The 22961-nt window shown below is 31.5% G+C and overlaps 1 protein-coding gene, 1 long non-coding RNA gene and 1 other non-coding gene across 4 annotated transcripts in view; 1 reads left to right on the forward strand and 2 right to left on the reverse strand.

Moving 5' to 3' along the window:
* The window catches only part of LOC143198219 (uncharacterized), a 376811-nt gene that overhangs the window by 103321 nt on the left and 250529 nt on the right, over positions 1-22961 (reverse strand). For both annotated transcript variants that reach the window (XM_076407333.1, XM_076407332.1), the window contains exon 6: positions 22118-22544. In XM_076407333.1, the coding sequence (XP_076263448.1) occupies positions 22118-22544 (427 nt within the window). The remainder of the gene's footprint in view (positions 1-22117; positions 22545-22961) is intronic.
* TRNAS-AGA (transfer RNA serine (anticodon AGA)) lies at positions 8268-8349 on the reverse strand. Its single transcript has one exon. It is a non-coding gene; the product is annotated as a tRNA-Ser (tRNA).
* Positions 17876-18970, forward strand: LOC143198373 (uncharacterized). The gene is made up of 4 exons (XR_013006208.1): positions 17876-18117; positions 18169-18607; positions 18747-18812; positions 18868-18970. It is a non-coding gene; the product is annotated as an uncharacterized LOC143198373 (long non-coding RNA).

Here is a 22961-nt window from a genome sequence, read left to right on the forward strand (position 1 = left end):
CAGGGACAAGTAACTATGGAATTACAGGTCGAATCCAGAAAATATTAGCTTAGAGTGCTACAGTGATGCAGATTTCGGAGGTCGCTTAAAAATAGGTCGATCAACATTCGGCGTTGTCATAAAGCATTATGGAGGGGCAATTTCATGATTAAATCAAAGACAAGCTACGGTGGCAATATGAGCTACTGAAGCTGAGCTGGTAGCTGCAAATGAAGCTGCTAAAGAGATTGTTTGGCAGTATCGCAAAATCGACAATTCAGCAGCAATAAGGTTGGAACAAAATCCTGAATTTCATCACAAAACTAAACGTATATCAAACAAATACTTTTTCATCCTAGAAAAGCTTGCAGAAGGAATTCAAAATATCTCGATGGAGCAGGCTCTTTTGCGGGTTTTGTGAGGTGAATTAGGGTTGCTATAGGATTGAATTCTTTTTCTTTGTTCGATTATTGTACTTAACAAGGGAAAGTATTAAAGTATAGTATAGTTAAAGGAAGGTTTCTGGGTTAAGAACAATAATGAAATGTTACTAGTTTCTAGGGACTTTGAGTTATGTAGTTGTTAGATATATATAAGTGCCAGTCAAGAGAAAAACCATGTTGTTTTATATAGATCATTCATTAATTCGCTTGTAGAGAGCCTTCAAAAGTGTAGATCGGTGTATTAAATCCAATAAAGCTGTTCGTTAAAGTAATCTCAGAATATCAATTAATAACCTAAAATCTCAATAAAATCACCATTTGCTGAAATCAAAACTGACAGTAGAAATATGTTCTTATTTCAAAGGGTTTGATGAGCTTCTGCAGTAGACTTCATCAAATAATACTCATACTAAATGAAAAACTGTTACTCTATGTAGAAAAATATTAAAATTAGGAGATTAACAGGTTAGATTATTTGATAGTTGTTTATTGATAGGTCCCATGGATATAGCTAATCAAAATACGTGCAAGAATTTATCCTAAACAAATGATTTTTGATTATCTGTTATAATAAATTTTTTTAAATTACTTAGTGGAAATTACATATTAGAAACAGTAATTTGCACTTTTATTGTAGGTATTTTATTTATATTCGAATTTATTGTCTATAGTCATTCGATTTTTATTAGATTCATTTCGAAGAATGGGTTTTGAAAGCGTCCTATATATTCGATTTAAAATAAATGACGAGCTGAATTGTAGATTCAAATATAATGAAAATTGAAAAGAAAACAATATTTTCAATCAATAAGTTTCATAATACTAAAATTAGAGATTTTAAGAAAAAAACGAATTGCCCCTTGCGGAAATATTCTACTTTTTACATATTTCTTATATAACGCTTCTCCTCAGTTGCTTCAAAATGCTATGTTATGTGCATGTGAATACTACTAAAATGCTAAAATATTTTCCCTAAACCACATTATGCAACAACTTACAGGTGCTAAGTCAGATAAACTTATATGGAGTAAATACATCTGGTCGCATCTTTTCTATTCTATGTCTGCATTCTTTCTTTTTAAATTGACTTCAATATCATTCTTCAGTATGTTTTCCTACGTATCTGATAAACCATACATATATATTTGAAAGAAGTAATTTATTTTTTGTAATTCATACTGAAATTTGAACAAGAATTCGTATATAATATCTAAAATAGAAGGTATGGTTTTTATGAACCTATACGATAGGACTAGACTGTAGCTAAATTATGTGATATATTAAGGAGATTAAAACTCTTCAGACACATGAATCCACAGGAACATTCAAAATATTTATTACTAGTGCAGATTGTGTTTTAAAGCCATTTAAATCCTTTAAATGCTCTAGAAGGATGGCATTTTCTTATCACGAATTTGAGATAATGGGTTAAAGACTCATTATAATCTGTTTTTGCTCGATCTAGGGAATCCTCTGCTTTTGTCTCTAATTAGTTTTTGAACTATAACAGTTTGAATTTGGATTTAGGCTATAAAATCAGTTAAAGAAAATGAAATTAGTTGGCCGATTTTCTTTGTTTTAATATATAATTATAGGTGGTTTTTCTAATAAACTTACACTTTTATCGTTAAAAATAGTCTTTTATAGAAAATACAATATTGCTTGTTAATCGACAATAAAAATTTCATTTAAAAACGTCACCTATTTTGAAGGTATTTCAGACTCAATTTAGTTTAGAACATCTTCATATATGCGCCGCTTAGTTAGCTGGAATTAGTAATAATTAAAGAGACAAAGCTTGGTAAATATGGCGCATAGGAGGATGAACGGTAATAATATGCCATTTAAGTAATATATCCCAGTGTAGATTATCAAATATTTTCTAAATAATATATAGGTCCTTAAAATAGAGGCGAGTCAATATTGAAATGTATATGCTAGTATGAATGAAAGTATTGTTTAATATAACTCCATGTCTACCACGGCTTCTCACGGTAGCATGAATCGGAGTGTTATTTTTAATTAATTAATCTGAGGATAATGATGACTTTTCGGGTATTTCTTTAAACATCTTTTTTTTAACGTTATTTTGACATCTGGTTAACCATACCCTCAAATAATATATTATGTGGCACATACGAGGGTCACTATTTATATTTCGGGAACTGTTGTCATGTGAGTCCATCGGACGGTTCCCATCGTAAAGTTTAACATTCTTGACGATATGCGTACTCAGAATATTTTGTAGGCAAAAAATGGAACTGATTCGTGAACATTTTGGTGTGATGATTTTTTACGAATTTTGACGTAGATTATCAGAACAAGAGTGCATCAGTCAACTTAATTTAGCATTTAGAGATGAAGCTCCATCAAAAACCACCATGCTGGTTTAGTGAATTCAATCGTGGTCGTAGTTAGCTCTCGGTCGTTCAAAATCGGCAAAACATCGCGCTGTGTGCGAAATGATTAAGCAAGATCGTTATGTCACCTATTGTGAGATTAGGGCATTCCTAAGTATTAGTTCCACCAGCATATATGCGATTTTATATGAACACTTAGCTGTGCCAAAGTAATTTTCCCGTTGGATCCCACACAGTTTGACAAACGCTCAAAAAAAGGCTATCGATTGGTGCAAAGAAATGCTTAAGAAATTCAATCGCGATGCTTCGAAAGACGTTTATAAAATCGTGACAGGTGACTAATCATGGATATATTCGTATGAGAACGAAAATAAGTAGCGGTCGGCTGTATGCTTGTTCCAAGATGAACCAAATCCAACAAAAGTTGTTCGCCCACGAAGCACTTGAAAGAAAATGGTGGTCTGTTTCTTCGGGAAAATTGGTCATATTGCAACAAAGCTACTAGAGGATCGTAGAACAGTAAATTCTGAGTGGTACACAACTATTCTTTTGCCAGAAGTCTTCAGAAGTATAAGGAAAATAAACAAGAGACGCCGGCACTCAAAACATCGGATTGATGGGTCATCCGCCGTACAGCCCTGATTTGGCATCCAATGATTTCTTTTTATTCCCATCCCTGAAGAATAAACTGGGTGGTCAACGATTTTGAAAGTTGTAAATTCGTTTTACAGTCAGACACTTATTTTATGCATGTATTTTCCTTCTCATTTCATCCAATTTAAAAAGAGAGAGATTCTGTTCGACAAGTTCGAACATGTAACTGAATGAGCTTTCAAAAGTCGTCCGTTTGTCAAACGACTTTCGTCAAAATTTTACTTATTATTTATTACTTATTTACTTACTTATTTATTATTACGGGTACGGTGACTAAAATATCTCAAAAAATAAAAAACGATATAATCTGAAATTCACCAAAAATAAATCGTTTTTATGCGAAACGGGTGACGAATAAAAATCAGCTTGATGAAACATAATTTAATACAATTATTTCAGAGAAAATTGTTAGTCTTGTCAGTATCCATAAGAAGCTGAAAGATATGCAGCTATTTGAGAGATGTAGAACACCTCGTCGTACAGTGTTGGGTAATATAGGATTTAAGTGATGTAAAGATTGCCTTTAAAAGAATACAATTTTAAAATCATATAACAAAATTTGTATATTTAGATGAAACATGGATATTTTATATATAATTCAAGTAATCCAAAATGAGATTATTTTTATGAGCTTATTAATTGATTTTAGAGATTATTATGAGTATTATAAATAGTTACAATGCTAACGACTCTTATATTATTTGGATATAAGTTAAATTTAATTAAATAACTAAAGTATGAGTACTGGTATATGAGTAACAATAAAAATAAACAACAAATTTGAATGAAATAAGTTAATAAAGAATAAAGAACTTATTTCCGCTAATAACATATATTATTGACTGTTTGGCGAAGTTGAATCGATTCTCTAACAAGACACTAACTGTCCTCCGAAAACTAACTTTCAAGTTTACGTTCTAATTATTTCACTTCAATAGTTCACCGAATGATTTAATGATGGCATCCATTTTTAAATTATTACTCAGGCATTTAACTGCAGATTACTGCAATTTTGCTGTAAACAAGCTACTAAATCAGGTATAATGGATTACACAAATATAATCTGTAGGTGAATTACCATCGTGCCATAAAACTATAATTTTCTTAATGGAAAACTAAAACAAATAATTCTGAAGAAAATCATTTCATACATAAATCAGATAATAATGAGTTCCTTCTCTCCGTTTTTTATGTCTGTTCTCTTTTTCGATTAATTTCGATCTTAAATATTTCAATTAAAATCCGAATTTTACAATACAATGGATTATTACAAATATGGAGCATTGTAAATATTCCAAATCAAAGACAGGGTTTAGTTCCAGTTCCACTGTAATCGTTTGGTTTCAGAATACACCAAAACAGTCGTCTACGCTTCTGGAATTTCAGGTCAATCCGGGATGATGTGCTGTGTTTCATGATTCCAAAATTCTGAATATGAAGAATTCGCTGCGGGGATGTTATGACCGTTTGTGCAATATTCCATCGTGATTAAGAATAATTCCACAATAAAAGAAAACATTTGTTTTTAAATTATTGTTTGTAGATTTTAAAATGTATAGAAAACAAGTGTTCAACCAAGGAAATAGTTTTTTTTTGTATTTTAAAATTTCTTTTTTACCAACTAGGATTTATCTGGCCTATTGGATAACGTGAGCTCCGAGATCATCTCGGAATACATCTAGTCTCATCAAGACTAGTTTCTAGTAAGACCGGGGGATCATTTTCCTTGCAGTATTTTGCGCTCTTGCCTTTGAATAATGTTTATATATCATAATAAATATATAATGACGTACTACTTGGTTATACAAAACCTCTTAATATATAATGAGGCCAAATGAGGATTAGCTATGGTTATAATTTAGTCGATAAAAAGAATAATGACTTTATTCCAGACACACCGACCATCAAATCTGGCAGAATATTAGAAAATGAAGAATGATAACACTATTACCAGATGGAAACTGGAGAATAATATTTTTGAGCTCAAATGTTCAATAATTGCTAAGACATGTCAACATTATTTTAAGTATTGCAAATCTACTGAGAAATTTAATAAACAGATGCAAAGTGAAGTGTTCTGACAAGTATTTCTATAGCTGATAGTAATTACAACATAATTAAGAAAGTTCAAATTATATACGTGTGGTGACACATGTATGTTCGATTTTCTTGAACTATAAGCAGGTTTGTGGAAAGTTAACGTATATCCGGAAAGTTAAAGTTATCGTAATGATTTGCTAAAATATTTTGTAACATATAAATATTTAAATAAAGTAAATATGCACAAATTGTAATACTGTTGTTTTATTCCTATATTACAATTTTATATATTATTGTATATTAACTATTTATAGTGTGTCAAAACTTTCGTTTATCATCATACTCATACCAGGAGTAAACATTTGACCAAACCACATGATTCAATAAAATATGTATCCATTACACGACAGCCTGGCGAAGTCACTAAACAATTTGTTGTATAGGATACCAATTATTTCTCTTCCCAACTATTAGCTCTCCATAATATGATCAAGGTAGAGCTTGACAGAAACTTTTCAGATATTACAAATATTTTTCTTTGTTTTAGACTTTAGAACATTAGAACTTTAAGTGATTTGACAGGTATTATAAAAGTATCTAATATTTGGCTTGCCTTAAAACAAACTAAAATTACTACAGACTACAAACCATGGTAGATCTGTTATCCTATTATGACCTCTTTGACATCGAGATGGAGATTCGAGGTTCATCTTAAACAGTAACTTCAATTACTAAACTTCATTTGTATTTTTGGAATGGCAACATAAGATAAACATGCCTTCGGAATGTTTTTTTTAAAATTTAGTGGCTGTGTGAGCAGTGATGAGTTGTTTGAAGACAAGAGATAACTGAGAGGTCGTAATGCATTAGAGTTAATTATGTTTTCTTTGTAAACCTTTTCTAGTAATACACGATTAAAATTACTCGGAAAAAGGTAAATAAAAGGCACGCTGGAACCCTGAAGGGATCACCTCACGAGGAATTACTGTCACAAATCATTAGGCTAATCCAGAAGTCTTACATACAGTCAATATATATATATATATATATATATATATATATATATATATATATATATATATATATATATAAGGAAAACATAAACAAGCACCAAATTTTTTTAGAGAATTTATGAAGCATTTTTAATGTATTTTAAACTATTATTTAAGGGGATCTGGCAACTTCATTTTAAACTATTAATATTAATTCTACAATAGCGCCAAACTGTGATAACGATTAATTAATCTATGCAAATATACACATATTCAAGAAACATATTATTAAAACATATTATTAAAAGTTTTTCATTAAAATGGCGAAGGCACCACTGTTAACACGTATCAGCATTCATAGAATGATTCAGCTGATTTGCCAATTCAGTTCCCTTTGCAATTAGATCGAGATACGGATAGGAACTCACGATCACACGTACTAATGCCTCCTAATATTTTTTTAATCGATGATATTATTATATATAGGTATACTTTTCAGTGTTATTTTTCGACAAAAATGCGGCATTAAATGTTTTTATAAAAGAGGCGTTTAGGCAATTCGTTTATTATCAATTTGACATAGTAACTTAAAGTTAACAATTATAAACAACGCCGTTTCTCTAGTGACTGTTTTTTTGGAATATTTGAACCGAAAAGGGGCACCAATTGAATGATTTGTTAAATATAACATCTTTTATTAGATACGCTTAGTACAATTTTATTTATAAATTAATTTATTACTATTTTGCAATTATCCTTGGATCATTTTACAAGCAAGATGAGTGGTAAATTTAAATTAGACCAATTGCAAAATAAAGTTTATATTAACACTTATACATTTTATACAAGTTCGTGTGGTTTGGTTCTCTTTATTATTTCTGTTCGATTTTTCTTTCAATCTTTATTCTAATTTTCTGTACGTTTTCAAATAGTATTCCCTAGTATAGCATTCCCTTGTTAACTATGTAATGGTGAAGTCTCGGATAACTCTGTGGGTTCATTTAAATTCGAGGCCATCATGCAGTTATTCGTTGATTAGACAGCTCAGAGTGGTCGGTTTGATGATTTGATTATTTGATTGATCTCCAATTAAATTCACTATTGATGTGGATGCTAATATATTTCAATAGCTACTTAAGGGATTGCGTATCCCTTAAGTGATATAATTAGGTTTCCGTCTTTTCGCCGGAACGCAAAATTGACAAAGACAGATTAGGAGATATTAAGCTGTATTTTTGAATTACTTGTCCATTTATAGATCTTGTTGATTGCCGCTTGTAGCTTTTCACAAGCTCTAGACAGATATATATCTTACTTAGATAGATATATAAATTACAGCTGTATAACAATAAGCTGCACATTTTCACATCGATGCCACTATAGCTAACATAACCCAGGTAATTGTTCAAGATCAAGGTAATATTTACGACCATTAGATAAGTCGGAATATTAAGTCGCCAAATTGGACATTTCAACGATATTCTGTTTCTTACAATACGTCAGCTATAGCTTGTCTTGTTTTATTTACCATGTGTTTTTTATTTATATTTAAAAAAAGACAAAGGCTTATAGTACAAACGCCACTTGAAAAAAAATAATTTATCCGTAAATCGATAATATAAAATTAATTAATGACATAATGGCGAAGGTATTATAGAGTTATATGGTTAATAAATGAAACATTGATATCATTTAGGTCCAGTAATGTCAATTTGTGATGTAGGAGAAAACGTTTTGCAGATTTATCAAACATTGTATTGTGTGAAAACAATTTCAAATTAAAAAAAAGTATTGTTACCCGCAGTCGGTAGGATTCGAACCTACGCTCCCAGAGGGAATCTGATTTCTAGTCAGACGCCTTAACCGCTCGGCCACGACTGCTTCTTTCTAAAAATTTTTCACTAGATATGTCTACAGGGCAACGCATTCTTACATGTACAAATTATAATCTACATATATATTAATATATATTAATTGAATTAATTTGTTTGACTTAATAATAAATAATAATAAGAACTTTTTGTATATGATTTTTTTAGAAAATGAAACAATAAAATATACATGAAACACATATTTCCTTTTTACCTTTAGTATTATTACCTACTGATATGTTATTTTTTATTTAATATATACCGTTCTACAAGCTTATTGAGTAAGTAGAAGTTATGTGTTTGTGTCAGGTGTCACATGTGTGTAGACCTGTGATGTTATTTGGAGACGTTTGAATGTCAATAATAATTTTTTATATAATTGTTATTTTATATTAGATAATTATTTTCTTATATCTAAAGATTTCTTTTTTTTTTAATATCCAGGTTACAATTTATTGGGCCTTAAATATTCATAATAATCAACAAGTTTGTAGTATATTATAACATATGAATAGATTTTAAACAAAAGAATTATTATTTAACTTAAAAAACTATTTTAATTTGCGGAAAGAAAGCCACTCGTTGAACGGCGATATAAGGCAATACTGAGGGTTCTTATCTATTAGAAAATAGACCATTCCTCTCACTCTTCACCATTCGGATACGTGGTCGTATCTTCGTCCGCTATTTTGCCTTTGAAGATCTTCGAAATAACCTTGTTTCTACCGAAATTTCCATGGTACCCCATTATGGAGTGGTTTTCCAAATTTTGGTGACTCAAGATCAAGATTCCAATAGACTACGGTTAAGAACTGAAGTTCTGTTAAACTATGTCAATTCACAGGAGCTTTAGTCCGCCTTTGATGACCTTATACCTTGAATAGTGATGCATGTACCGGGAATCTAAGGAATGGGAGCATTTTTCGTATTGAGTACCTTCAATTTATCTTTTGTGGCCTTAAAGCTTCAGCTGCGATAATTTTACCCGAACTCCACTTAGCTACAATAAGAAACGCTTCGAGTAACTGCGAAACGAATTCCAATCCAACGTCCACCTGTCTTCTTTTCTTGATAATAAATTTGATTAAGGTTAATGGAATTAATTCAAAAGAGATGCAAAGAGATGATCTTCCCCGAATCCTACCGAAATAACATGTGAAAGATATTAAACAAATAAACTATTACTAGACTTATTTTGCGTATTTAAAAATCTATTATATAAAATTTTATTTTATGGAAAGGAGAGTTGACTTATTGAACTACGATACAAAACCGCACTGAGGGTTATTATCTATTAGAAAACAGACTGACCTGTTTCACTCGGTAACCATTCAGATAGTTTGGAAAAAGATGGCGGGTTAGCCAGTGCCGTATTACATGACATATAAAACTTCTTAGTTTAACATTATATTGCAGTAATAGTTCATATTAACAATTCATTCGTAGGATTTTACAAAAAATGGTTTTCTTGGTAATAACGTCTAGATCGATGTCGAGAATTATTCGCGTTATAGTTCGCATTGCAGAACCATATGACTTGATAATTAAGGATCAGGTTTCTACAGCTAAAATAATAAGCTCGATTGGCCAAACTGAAGGAGCTTTAACTTGTCTAAAACGATGTGTGTGGGTTCAGGTTCAGGTTCATCTGAACACTTATTTTTCCAAATCTTCTTCTGCTTCTTATTAAACATATTAGTCTCCTTTTTACTAATGAGGGATTATCTGGACTGGACCTACAGTTTAACGTGGGCACCGAACCACGATCATCGGCATTAAGCCTACCGACAGGCGAGTGACCAACTTAGATATCATCCTATAAGACATCCGGTCTTACCCAGCCTGGTTACTAGTGTGACAGATCATTTTCCTTGTCAAATTTTACATTCTTGTCTAGGACACTTACAAATATTAAACAATCACGAACATAAATTTACGACCATGCCCCAGTAGGATTCGAACCCGCAACTATCGCAACTGTAGGTGGACCGTCCTGTCGCCTTTACCACTGCGCCAACCAAGCCCGCAAATCTTTTTCTTAGTTGATATAGTTGGACACTACCGTCTGGCTTGTTTATCTTAATCTATAAATTTTCAAATTGGATGATTAGAGCAAATTCTGAACTGTTCTGTTTTCCAAGTTGTATTAAAAATCAAGTTATTCGATGATAATCCGTGAAGAGTTCCGAAAACAATCCGAAAAACAAACTAGACCAGAATTTCTGTGGTGAAATTGATATTTGAATGGAAGACGCAAGAAACATTTCCAAAAACCTAATGGATCAAAATTATAGAAAGCCTTTTGAAAGCTGCTGCTGCAAGATATCAAAAAGCCGCGTATAAATTGACAATTTATAAGCGTCGTCTATCATTTGGTGATAATGTCTAACTCATCAAGGTACAACATTATCCCAAATCAATAATTACAAAACAGCTAATATTATGCTACCACTTTAATACCTCTTTTTTGGTTAAGGACGAATTAACAATAAGTTATACAAATATTATTAATCATGTACAATTTTGTGACAATATTTTTAGCAATACTGTTTTTTTCAAAAGCCAAAAAACTGTGCGAGTTAATTTCAATATTTAACATTATATATTATGACAATTCTGCGGTTGCATAGAATATTGGTTTTCTAAGAAAATGACTCGACCATATTAAAACAAACAGAAGGAAAACCTTTTAAATAATTTAGAAACTATTATTGAGAAAACAGTGGATATCCGAGCATTTCAAATAATCCTTGAAAATGTTCAAGAACTCTTTCAAGAAGCAATTTCATTATAAATAACAAACTCCTATAAAGAAGACTCTTGTTAGCAGAAAATAATTTACGTCTACTTGAAAATACAGGAATACCCTTGAAATGTTTAGCAGTAGGATTAAAGGATTTTGTTAAATCTTAGAAAATGGAATAAATTGGAGAATCTTGTAACGGGAGTAGTATTCCTTTGTTAAGTTTTTTAAATATAATACCGATTAAATAAAAGGATTTTGTATTCTACATCAATGTTCGATATTCAGTTATACCACGCCTTGCTAGTAATTATATTATATAGCTATATTTCTGTCAGCTTTTAAGTTATACGTCTTAAAAGATACGATTCTTTTGAATGCGAGAAGCAAATAATTTTCGGATGTTATCGATCGAGACTACTGAGGGGATTATGTGCGGTACACTTTCAAATATTCTCAATTTTGCATCTTTCTATAGATCGTTAAAATTTTTGCAGATTTCTTAAATTTAGGATATAATATCAGTAGTGGCTAGTTCTGTAGAATCCTAATCGCTTCCGGGAAACTTCGGTAATTTTCGCCTGATTTTGCGACGTTGTCACTTACCAGCAGTCGAGAAGTAGAATCCAACGAATTGCAGCGGTCATTATAGATTTGACCCTGGCGTTGGTAGGAGCCCTGCTTTGTGAGGTTAAGAACTATTTATAGTTTATTAGTTCTTGTACTGTTCATGTTTTGATTATAAATGGTAGGCGGTATTGGATAAATCATCGATTTGTGAATATTGTCAAAAAAACTATTATAAAACTTAATCTAAACACACATATGAGGTCATTATAATTAGGTGCGTATTCATTTTATTTTTATTTTAATTTTGCTAATGATATTCAATTTTATACCGAATTCTGTATATTTTAGGCATACTTGGCGCTGCGAAAGTAAAAGTACAGATAAAGATGAGTCGACGTCCTTTATGTGAGTGTATGGTATCAGAATCACAGTTCGTTGATCAGAAATCAACCCACAGTATTAATATTGAACAAGAAATATTGAGATCTGGCGCGCTTGAAGATTTTTAAGGTTGGGGGTTCCTATTTTCTATTCCTAAAAATATTACTACTTCTAAATTTGAATGTAATCAATTAGGAATTCATAAGAGTATATCAAAGAGTGAGAGGCGAATGTTATTAAAATCAGATAAAATTATGATAGCAGCTAAATCAGCTGCAAAATTCAAATGGATGCTATATTGGTTGAAACATGTATTAATTTAAGTAGTGGCAATTTGAAAAGTCTAGATTAATTGGCTCATAAAGGTACAAAATATAAAACTGACGCTACAACTGTTAAAGCATGGGTAATAATAATGATAATAAGTGAAGGAAAATATGAAATGTTAAAAGAATATAGGAAAGCATGCATACTCTATAGAGGCTTATTGCATATCGAATATAATTGCATTAATTGCTTCTGCGGAAAGGGATTTCCATGAGGTTTTTGCGTGTTGAAGTATAATATCTTCAACACAATGAACATATTTTTAGTGGTGTATAAAATATATTATTGAGTAATTTTAAAAGATTAACAGATGTTTGCGTTTTATATATTTGTTTATTTGTTTTGTTTTCTCTTTTTCCTGTTAAAATTAAAAATGTTTATATAAGGTTATATAACTTAGACATAATATATAAGCTTAGAATAGTAGTTACTAAACTTGGTAAAAAACTTAGTTAAATTTAAAGTTGAGCCTCAAGTGAGTTTTTAGTTTAATTTGTGAATTCCAGAATATATATTATAGTGTTCAATTAATTAATTTCGAATAATTTAAAAGAATTATAGCTTTGGTTTGTTGTTATATCAGAAATGTTTATAAAATGTTCTTCATATGTTTATAAAATGTTCTTTATATTATAGGGGACGAAAAATATACAAAAACATGTTAACTAGGGCCTTAACAGAAATATTAGATTTTATGATGTTAGGTTAACTTAGAGAATTCAATATCATTTATTCTATGTGTTGTGCTTATAGAAAATCGCTAACATTTGATAGATGTTCTCTCCTTTTATTAAACGTGACAGACTTATTGGTGCATGTAATATATAATAAGATAGAAAATAATTATTAATAATTAGTAATTAATTAGTAATTACAGGCGCAAATAATGGAACGTTCAAGTTTTTGGTCTTTATGTTATTTCCTTTCAAATAATCTATTGTTGAAGACGATGAAATCATTTTAGAATCTTATGATGAATCTGCTTCATCATTATCTCAATTGTTGGTTTTGGCCTTAATGATTTAAAAATAGATTCATGATTTCAATGACAATCAATGATATTTAAATTACAGTCTGGCCTGGAAACTGGAGCTCAAACTCTCGAAAACCTGCTGTGTATTGTTCTACTGCGAAGCTAGAACTGAAATCGTACTTGTGCGGTTTCAGCGTCTGACATTTTTATCCCGCGTACACTCGCCGTGACCTTCACTGTGTCATCTCACCAAGCTGCGTCCCATTTTGCGCCTGGCATAAGGAGTAATAAAGGTAAACTCACCCGTTGCAATAGTGCTAAAGGGTATACTGTTGCGGTTCCAATGCGAAGTTTTTCCGCGCCCAGTGTATTCATCAGGTATAGCGCCTTCTGATTACCACTTCTGTTGGATGTAGCATGGATTGGCTAGTACAAGGTTTCGAAATGTTTTAAAAAACGATCAGGAATATTTTGATTAATATATATTGTACCGAATTTTCTCAATACCAATACATCACCTAATAGTTCAACAATTTAAGGAAGAATAGGTTTTACTCAATAATTACTTGAGTTCGATTGAGATAAATCGATGATTGTTTTAGCATTACTGTTAATAATTTCGTTGCTTTTTTAAATCCGTTTGACATAATGAGGTAGTTAAATATTTACATCATACATTATTATATCTGCACTTAACTTAACGACAATATTTTGATTTTGGCGATGAAAACAGTCACAAAAAGAAATGTATATGATTTGAGTAAAACGCAAAAATTGATGAAGTTGTTATTGTTATTTTTGCTACACTTAACTTTCAGACATGATTAAAACATCTCTACTAATATTGACATTTAATCGAAACTCCCGCGAACGTAAACAATACGCTATAACTTTAATGTAGAAATAATGTTGTGAAAACTCTAAACTTAAAATCAAAACATCTATAAAATATCACTTCTACCGTCAGGTTTTATTACGGAACTTTCAAATTAAGTTTACTCCATCTGAAAACTTTTCACATCGACATTAGATAAGTTAAAGTTCTGGCGATCTATACCGAAAGAAAGTTTTGAAAGGTCTAAGGTTTCCATTAAATCGGCTGTTTTAGCAAATTAATATTCTACATTAGTTTACGATTTTTTGCATCTAAATTTTTTTCTTTATTTTATTAAGTCGAATTAAAATATCAGTTCCATTTAAATTACATTAAGGCAATAAGAACTAACAAATTTTTTGTTCTTATTATATACTCAAATAGAAATAATTCCTTATAAAGTCTGAAAGAAAAATTAAATATGGTGTCACAATTTGTATCGATTATTATTACAGGTTGTAATGCAATTTATAAAACCTTTAAAATACATTAATTTTATTTAATTACTTTAATTTATTAATTATTAATTTGGTTTTACAGGGATTAGACAAAATAATATGAACACCATGCAATATAGTGCATCTTGTTGCATGTTGGCAATACTGTATCCGTGTAAATAAATCGACATGTATGTGTTTGTATGTTTACATGACAACTCCTGCAAATTGATTAAATGTGTGATCCCTTACACTTCGAAAGAGAGCGAATCGTTGGTGCTCGGTTAACACAGTATCCCCGGTAATAACAACATATATAATACATGGTAAAATATCATCGGTGTACGGAAATAGTGGACGATATCTAAAATTAACTATCAGAGATCGATGACTATTAAAATGAATTGTGGCCAGACAACATAGAATTAGTGCGAAAAAAGTGACAGCAGAACTCAACACTCACTAGGCTCATACTGCTTCGACGCAAACAGCATGGCCGAAACAAAACGCATTAACGCAAGTGAAACCTAAGCTATCAAAGAAACGGCGCAACGATCATAAAGTCTGTGCGCTTGCTAATTTGAAGTAAGTGACATTAATAATCGTTTACATTGTTTCAAACAAACGGCCTGGTGTAATTACCCCAGAGCATAGGGCAAAGCATTACAGTCAATTATGGGGGATGTCTCGTTATGATTTATACGTGATACTCAGCTTCTTCTCTCATTCAAGTTCTTACTATCATTAGCATGTTGCTCTGAAACACTGCTATAATCTATTCAAAACAGTAGTAACGCAAGTCATCAATATGTGGATGTCGAAAGTTGTAAATTTGTTTTACAGTCAAACACTATTTTCCTTCTCATTTTAATGTATTTAAAAAGAGATAGAATGCTGTTTGACAAGTTCGAACATGTAACCGAAAGAGCCTGCAGAAATAAATCATGGTTATAAATCGGCAAGCGTTGTTTTAACCTTTTATTTTAATAAATTTTAAATCGCCGCCTATTATTACTCTCGTTTAAAATGCCGAAGCCGAAAAAGCCGAAGAAGAAACTGATTGCCTCTGTAATCAGTTATCTCGAAGAGGAACGAGATAATGGAGGCCCCGTCTGGCCGGTACAATGTGTTAGAGAGGTAAACATTTTTATTGTTAAATATTAATTAGCGCGGTTTTTATTGAAAACATTCTTTAGTGTGTTGCAGCTGCACTGAATTACTTATTAATTTAATACGGGAACGGCCACTAAAATATTTCAACAAATAAAAAACAATATAACCGTAAATTTATCAAAAAGAAACCGTCTTTATGCAAAACAGGTGACGAATCAAGATCAGCTTGAGGTTAGCTGTATCACAGTTCAAATATGCGAAATGTATATAAACAGTAAGTAGTTTATTCAAGCGAAACATAATTTAATACAATTGATTCAGAGAAAATGGATGGTCTATATCCATAAAAACTGAAAGATATGCAGCTATTTGAGAGATGTAGAACATCTCTTCATACAGTATTGGGAAGTATAGGATTTAGGCGGTGTAAAGATAACCTACGAAAGGGTTTAATGGAACTTCCAGACATAGCTTTTAAAATAATTCAATTTTCAATACACAATGCCCCTCACTACACAATACTACACAAGATCAGATGGTTTGATTGTTTTGAGTCTGTGTCCTGTTCTGGTGGTTTATTAGTATGAGAATCGAGTCTTTCCTCATGACCCCCCCCTGCAATTCTCTTAATTTCTTGACTGAGTGGGTATCTGAAGGTCTCGATGTAGGTAATCAGTCTTATAGTATTTGGGTGCACCCACAATACCTCTCAGGACTTTGTTCTGAAAATTTTGTATTTTATTAATGTTACTCTTTGCAGAACATCCCCATAATTGAACTTCGTATGTCCATATAGGTTTCAATATTTGCTTATATAATAGCAGTTTATTGATATTATAATTGTGATTTTCTTCCAATTAGCCAGTACATTTTCCTATATTTCAATACAAGTTCTTTTCTATTCTTCTTTATATCTTCCTTCCAGTGAAGTTTTGCATCGAGATTCATTTCGAGATATTTAGCGTTGTTGCTATATGGGATGATACTGTTATTTAATGTTGTTGGTGCTAGTATGGTCTGTTTATAGGTGAACTGCACATGTACAGATTAACTTTCATTAATTCTTATTTTCCAAGCTTGTGTCTAATTATTTATATTGTCACTTGCCTGTTGTAATTTTCGTGAGGTTTCATCACTATTGTCTCCGACAGATATAATCGCAGTACCATCAGCAAGTATAACCATCGTGATATTTTCCATTTGTGGTATATCATAAGTGTAAAGTAGATAAAGCATTGGTCCCAATGCACTTCCTTGTGGTACACCTACTTTAGCTTCTTTTATTGTGGAGTAAGTTTGTTCTTATTTGACTCTAAACATTCTGGTTGTAATCTATAATTTTAATAGTTCGGTCTGTTGTTTTGGTAGCATTTTCTGTGGTTTATGAACAAGGCCTTCATGCTAAACCTTATCGAAGGCTTGTGCTATATCTAAGAATATAGCTGAGCCTACTTTTTGACTTTCGTAGCCTTTTTCAATAACATCTGTTATTCTGTGGACCTGATCAATTGTTGAGTGTTTTAATAAATCCAAACTGATGTGTTGGTATTAGGTTTTTTCTCTCTATGATCGGTTCTATTCTTTTCAACAGGGGTTTTTCAATAACCTTAAATATTACTGGCAGCAGTGATATAGGTCTATAGGATTTTATTTTGGTTGGTGACTTCCCAGGTTTGGGAATCATTATAATTTCCGCCATCTTCCAAACGTCTAGGACATGTTTTAATCTAAATGCTGTATTGATTAAGTTAGTGAGTTTTATAATTCCTTTTCTTGGTAGTTTTTGCAGTAATTCTCCTGTTACTAAATCGTAGCCTGGTGATTTCCTGGGGTTAATGTCAGTTTTAATAAATTTGGTTAACTCTTTCGGCGTGACTAATTCATTCATCGAATATACAGCTTCTGTGTCCGGTAAGTTATGTTCAATATTAGCTTCGTTTGGTTTGAAAGTTTTTTCTAGATATTCAGCAAAAGCCTCTGCTTTTTGGCGGCTCATAGCAAGATGATAATAAATATAGTGTAAAGATGACAAGATGATGGAAAAAGGAAAACGTAGGAATAACTATGAATTAGGTTTTGTTAGTCATCACATTTATTAATAATTCATTGCAGACATATAGGTCCTTATGCTGGAAACAAGAATGGTTTTATTCCTTGTGCAGAATTGGTATTTTCCTTTAAGTCCAAGGGTGACTATCATGGAGAAATGAACCATAACTTGTCTTTGAAGTTATTTGAAAATCAGCTTATAGGGAGTAACCATCAGTTATTGTTATGGACAATGCACCATATCATAGTACACTGGTGGAGAAAACTATTTTAACGAATGAACAATTTCAAATTATTTTCATATATCAATTGTAAGTAGAAATAAAATATTTAATTGCATTTTATGTAATTTACTTTTTTAGAAATAAGCCTACAAACAGATACATGGTAGATCAGTTTGCTAAACGGTATGGTCACAGAGTTTGATGCTTTCCTCCCTATCACTGCATATTTAATCCAATTGAGTTAATGTGGGGTATAGCAAGGAATTATTACAGTTATTACAGTAGACATTCAGGTCGAGAAGGATAGTCAAACCAGAACTATCTGGATTTATGGAAAGAAGTATTGTCGGCAATAACGCCTTCGGTTTGGATGAGCTCGATCAGACACATTCAAGAACAAATTGACAAATGGTGGAATCGTGAGCAAGTTTTTAATAGATTGAACAGCCCAATTATTCACTTGAGTAGTGATTATGAAAGTGACAGTGATTGAATAAATCTTTATGAATGTTATGATGGGTTATGATTCAATGCTAGCAATTACCAAAACAGCGTGATGAAGGAGGAACAACTAAAGGTCAGTATATAATTAATATATTTTAACTGTAGGAGATTGTGTTATTGAGTGTGAAAGCATTATATGAATGTGTGTTATTGTTCAGAATATGCATAAACGGTTGGTTAAAATGTGCCAGGACATTGTAACTAATTTGCAGATATGTCAAATGGATTAAGGAAAATGCGGTGATTAAATCTAGTTTTATCAAGAAAGATGTTTACAGGTAGTAATAGAACAAACTAAGGAGAAATATAGTAATATCAAAATGACTTTTCAAGGAAACATTGCATTGAAGGCTCTCTAATGAATGTAAAATACATTACTCAGATATACATAAAAATGCACCTAGAACTCTACCTATACTGTCGTGAAAAAAAGTTCAATGTAAATACAATAAAGCCATTCTAACCTGTAAATTACTATGGCTTTATAATTAATTATAGTTTAAGTTCGTTGCGTTAGATGTACCATAATGTTAAAATAAATTATATTCGATAACATATTTGTTTAATTATTTTATTTATATTAGGCTTTTGTTTTATGTCAAAATCCAAACCTACTAAAATTCAGAGTTGATGCGGTAAAACTTTAAAAAAGTCTATCAAAAAATCGATTTCAACAACTATTTTAAAAGTTGGAAAACCGTTAGCATAAATATGTTTTATTCAGCAACTTGTGTTATCTTTAAAAATTTGACTGATTAAATTTTTTTATGTTTGAATATAAATTTGAGACACAATAATTTAGATATTTTGCCACAAGTTAGAGTGACATACCTAAAGACCTCTATTAAGTTAATTTTTCTTATTGGGTATATACATGCGCTAGATGCAATGGAAACCGCATCTAAGATTGTAAATGCATTTGGTGATCCTAGCCCAATGTAAATTAGTATGTGATGATGTCGCTAAGAGAGTGCTGTATTAGTATTAATGAAAATCTGGAAAATGGAGTGAATTCTTTTAGATATGTTCAGAAATTTAAATTACATTGCCTTAGCTCTTAGAAAAATTTAAAACAGTATGAATTGCCAAATAGGTGCCACATCATTTAACTTAATAAAACAAACGTGGATCATATACCTGTGAATTATGTGTGTCATATTACCCATTTATTAAATCACTTGTTTTGTTTTGCTATAGTTGTTATGTGGCGTATATTGACTTGTTATATAGCGTTAAGGAGCCAAAATTTGAATACCCCTGCCATATTGTCATACATTTGGCACGCCATTTTTGTTATTTATTTTCTTCTTTGTTTGAAGTTTGACTAAATGAACTATTTTATTCTTAAAGATGGTTTCAAAACTAAGATTAACTTATTTTTTTTGGTTCTATGAAGATTCTTCTCCTTCACCATTTCTTTGTTTTGTTCCATCGGTTGTCAATCCTCTCAGTGGTCAAATATGGATTTTTTATGTTAATATTCTTAGACAACATGATATCTCCAAGTAAAAAAACTGTTAATAAAACTAATTCCCTCTGGAGATCTTCATCGATATCTCCCACAATGAACTGTCTTTGGAGCCTTTTTGTTTGTATTGTTTAGCATCAGCGCTTTGCAGACTGACGATAAGTTCTTATTTTGGCTTGATTGCTAACAGCTGACCATTTCAGCTAGATTTAATATCCAAAGATAATAAACCGCTCACTATACTTACTATTAAATTATTAATCACCTATTCACCGTGAAGTGAATCAAAGCGATGATTTTTCTAGACCTTCTCAACTCAACCTATTTAACGTGAATAATCAAATGATGCTCTCTAGCTGCATCGTAGCGTGTCGGCTCTGCAACTCCACCTAGAGAGTATATTTTTCGAATTTTACCCCACCAACCGACTTACAAATATTTCTAGTAATTACCCATTTACTCTGGGAAATATTTTCCGTGAAATAATTAAAATTCGGAGTATGGCGACAAAAATGTCTTTACAAAACTAGATTTATTTTACCTGTCTTTTAAAAGTAATATATTAATTTCAACAGTTCACTAACTTTCGATGCCTTTCTTGATCAATGTTTTGTCCAGGATTTTGTCAAAACAGACCTTAATTTCGGCAATTACTTTTTTATTTGAAGAATATTTCCTTGGGATTATAAGATTCTTCAGAGGTCCGCATTATTGGTCCGGCACATCGGTGGATCACTGTTTTCATTAACTAGCCATTACGTTAATCCTGAATACTATTTTCATATTTTTTTATCAGGTGGTTACACTTAAAAAACGTATACATTGGGTTTGAAATCAACTGTTTAACTGTCAACAAATGTAAGGAATACCGGAAAGGAAATTTGTCTCCCATAATTATCGCGTCTATACATGCTGAGTGGTAAATTGTTATTTTGTATAAGGACTTATTAAAATTATGTTAGGTTATTTTTTGTTTTGTTTACTTTAATATGTATTATATGAATATGAATTACTAATATGTATTAGTGTCGAAAAAATGTTAGAAAATTCCAAATTATCAATCGATAAATAATCATTTAAGTGTTTAACTGATTTCTTGCCCACATAAGAACAAAAATATTCTTGTTGTCGGAATTTATGGACTAAGAATATAGCTAATGACATGGACGCTTTAGATTAACGACTGTTGACTCTTGCCAGGCAAACTTAACAAAGCTCTTGAACCGAACTAAGTTCAATATTAGGTTACTCTGCCAAGTTCCGACAAAAAGTATTGAGAAACACATTTTAAAAGCGGAACGGGTTGAGTATAAAAAGGTTTTAATAGTTGAACTTTATTACGGGGGCTTTTGAATAGGTCGTTCGAAAGCAATTTACCACAAGCAAACCTTTCGAAAATGGCGCTCTGTTTACAGCAAATAATCTATGCCGTTCAGGTCTAAAAGGGTAAAATGTTCTCGAAATGCTGGCGAGTGGATTAAGAGTTTAAGTTAACTTAGATAGAGAGATAAACGTAAAAAACTGGAAATCAATATAAAGCTACTATGCCGAATGAAATCCTAATTTTTATATCTCTTGTAGAATTACTTTTATAAATGATAATTATATTTTCGAATTATTTTAAATCAAGTTTTTAGGGTTTTATGCCCTGTATGCCATGCCCTTTATAAAAAATCGATAAAAGAATGGTCAAATTAAACGAATCGCGTTTAGAATTTTGCCTTACCAACGTATAGTCCAGATTTGATCTACAGAATACTGGTTTGAAGATTTATAATGTTCAAATAATAACAAACTAATGTTCCAGGGTAAGTGATTTGGCTTAAATGAAGAAGCGAAGCTGAAGTTCAAGCTTATTTTGAAAACAACTATAAATCGTTCTACGTTCAACGAAAAAGCAGTTAAACAATTGGAGGAGTACTGGCTTGAAATTAATACCTTAAAAGGGAGTATCTTCATGAGTAAAGTTAAGTTTTTCTTAAAATTTGTTATTTTTATAGTTATATCCGGTATTTACTGAGTGTTATATATGTTGTACATGTTATATATAAATATTCATTAATTATCAAAGAATATTCATTAATTTTTTTTTACGAATTGTAAATAAGTACTCACCTATTTGTTAATAAATTATCCAATATTTTTTGGTCTCTTTCACTTCTAACACTCACTAGATGTCCACCTAGTCGCATGCATTCGTTTTCCGCTTGTTCCCACGATGACTTTATTTGATCCATAACCGTAACACAAAATTGACCTAATACCACCCAACCGAACCCACACGATCCCACAATTCCGATTATCGGCTCGGCACGGTAACTTATTCGTAGTCGTAGAGCCTCATCATTGATAGTACCATCTCTGGTCACCTGCAGGGTTACTTGATTCGCCTTAGAAACTATGTCGATCAAACGTTCGGAATCGCCAGGTTTGGAACAGTGCGACCAGCGTACATCTCCATCGTGTAGTTGGAGTTGGAGGCCCAGACATGGATCTACACCATTTTTCAAGTCTTGGAAATCGGGTACTGTTTCAGCTTTATCTAAAACAATTAATATTTTAAAAATATAGTGATATTAATGGAGAAACCACTTTATATTTTTTTAAACTGTATTTCATAATCTCTTTTTTAGCAATTATTGTTTATCTGCACTGGACTTAATCTGAACTAGGCTCCGAGCCACAGTCCTCGGATAGCCTCGGATATATTATATATCTTATTATCATTATATAAGTAAATTTAGTTAATTTTACTCCATGACTATTTTGCTTATTGAATATTAATTATTCAAGTACGACTATATATAAAATAGTTAGGCAAAAGTATAAATACAGTAAAAAAAAAGTATAAGGTGGGACAAAAGTCACGGTACCATTTTGATTGCGCGCTATATTAGCGTTTGGCTCAGTTTCAATATTTATTGAAAATAATTATTCCATTATTACTACTTAGTGAAAA

The sequence above is a fragment of the Rhynchophorus ferrugineus genome, unplaced genomic scaffold (genome assembly GCF_030347505.1).
Source record: "Rhynchophorus ferrugineus isolate W39M unplaced genomic scaffold, kcgeb_rfMv2 rfM6, whole genome shotgun sequence".
In the NCBI taxonomy this organism is placed as follows: Eukaryota; Metazoa; Arthropoda; class Insecta; order Coleoptera; family Curculionidae; genus Rhynchophorus; species Rhynchophorus ferrugineus.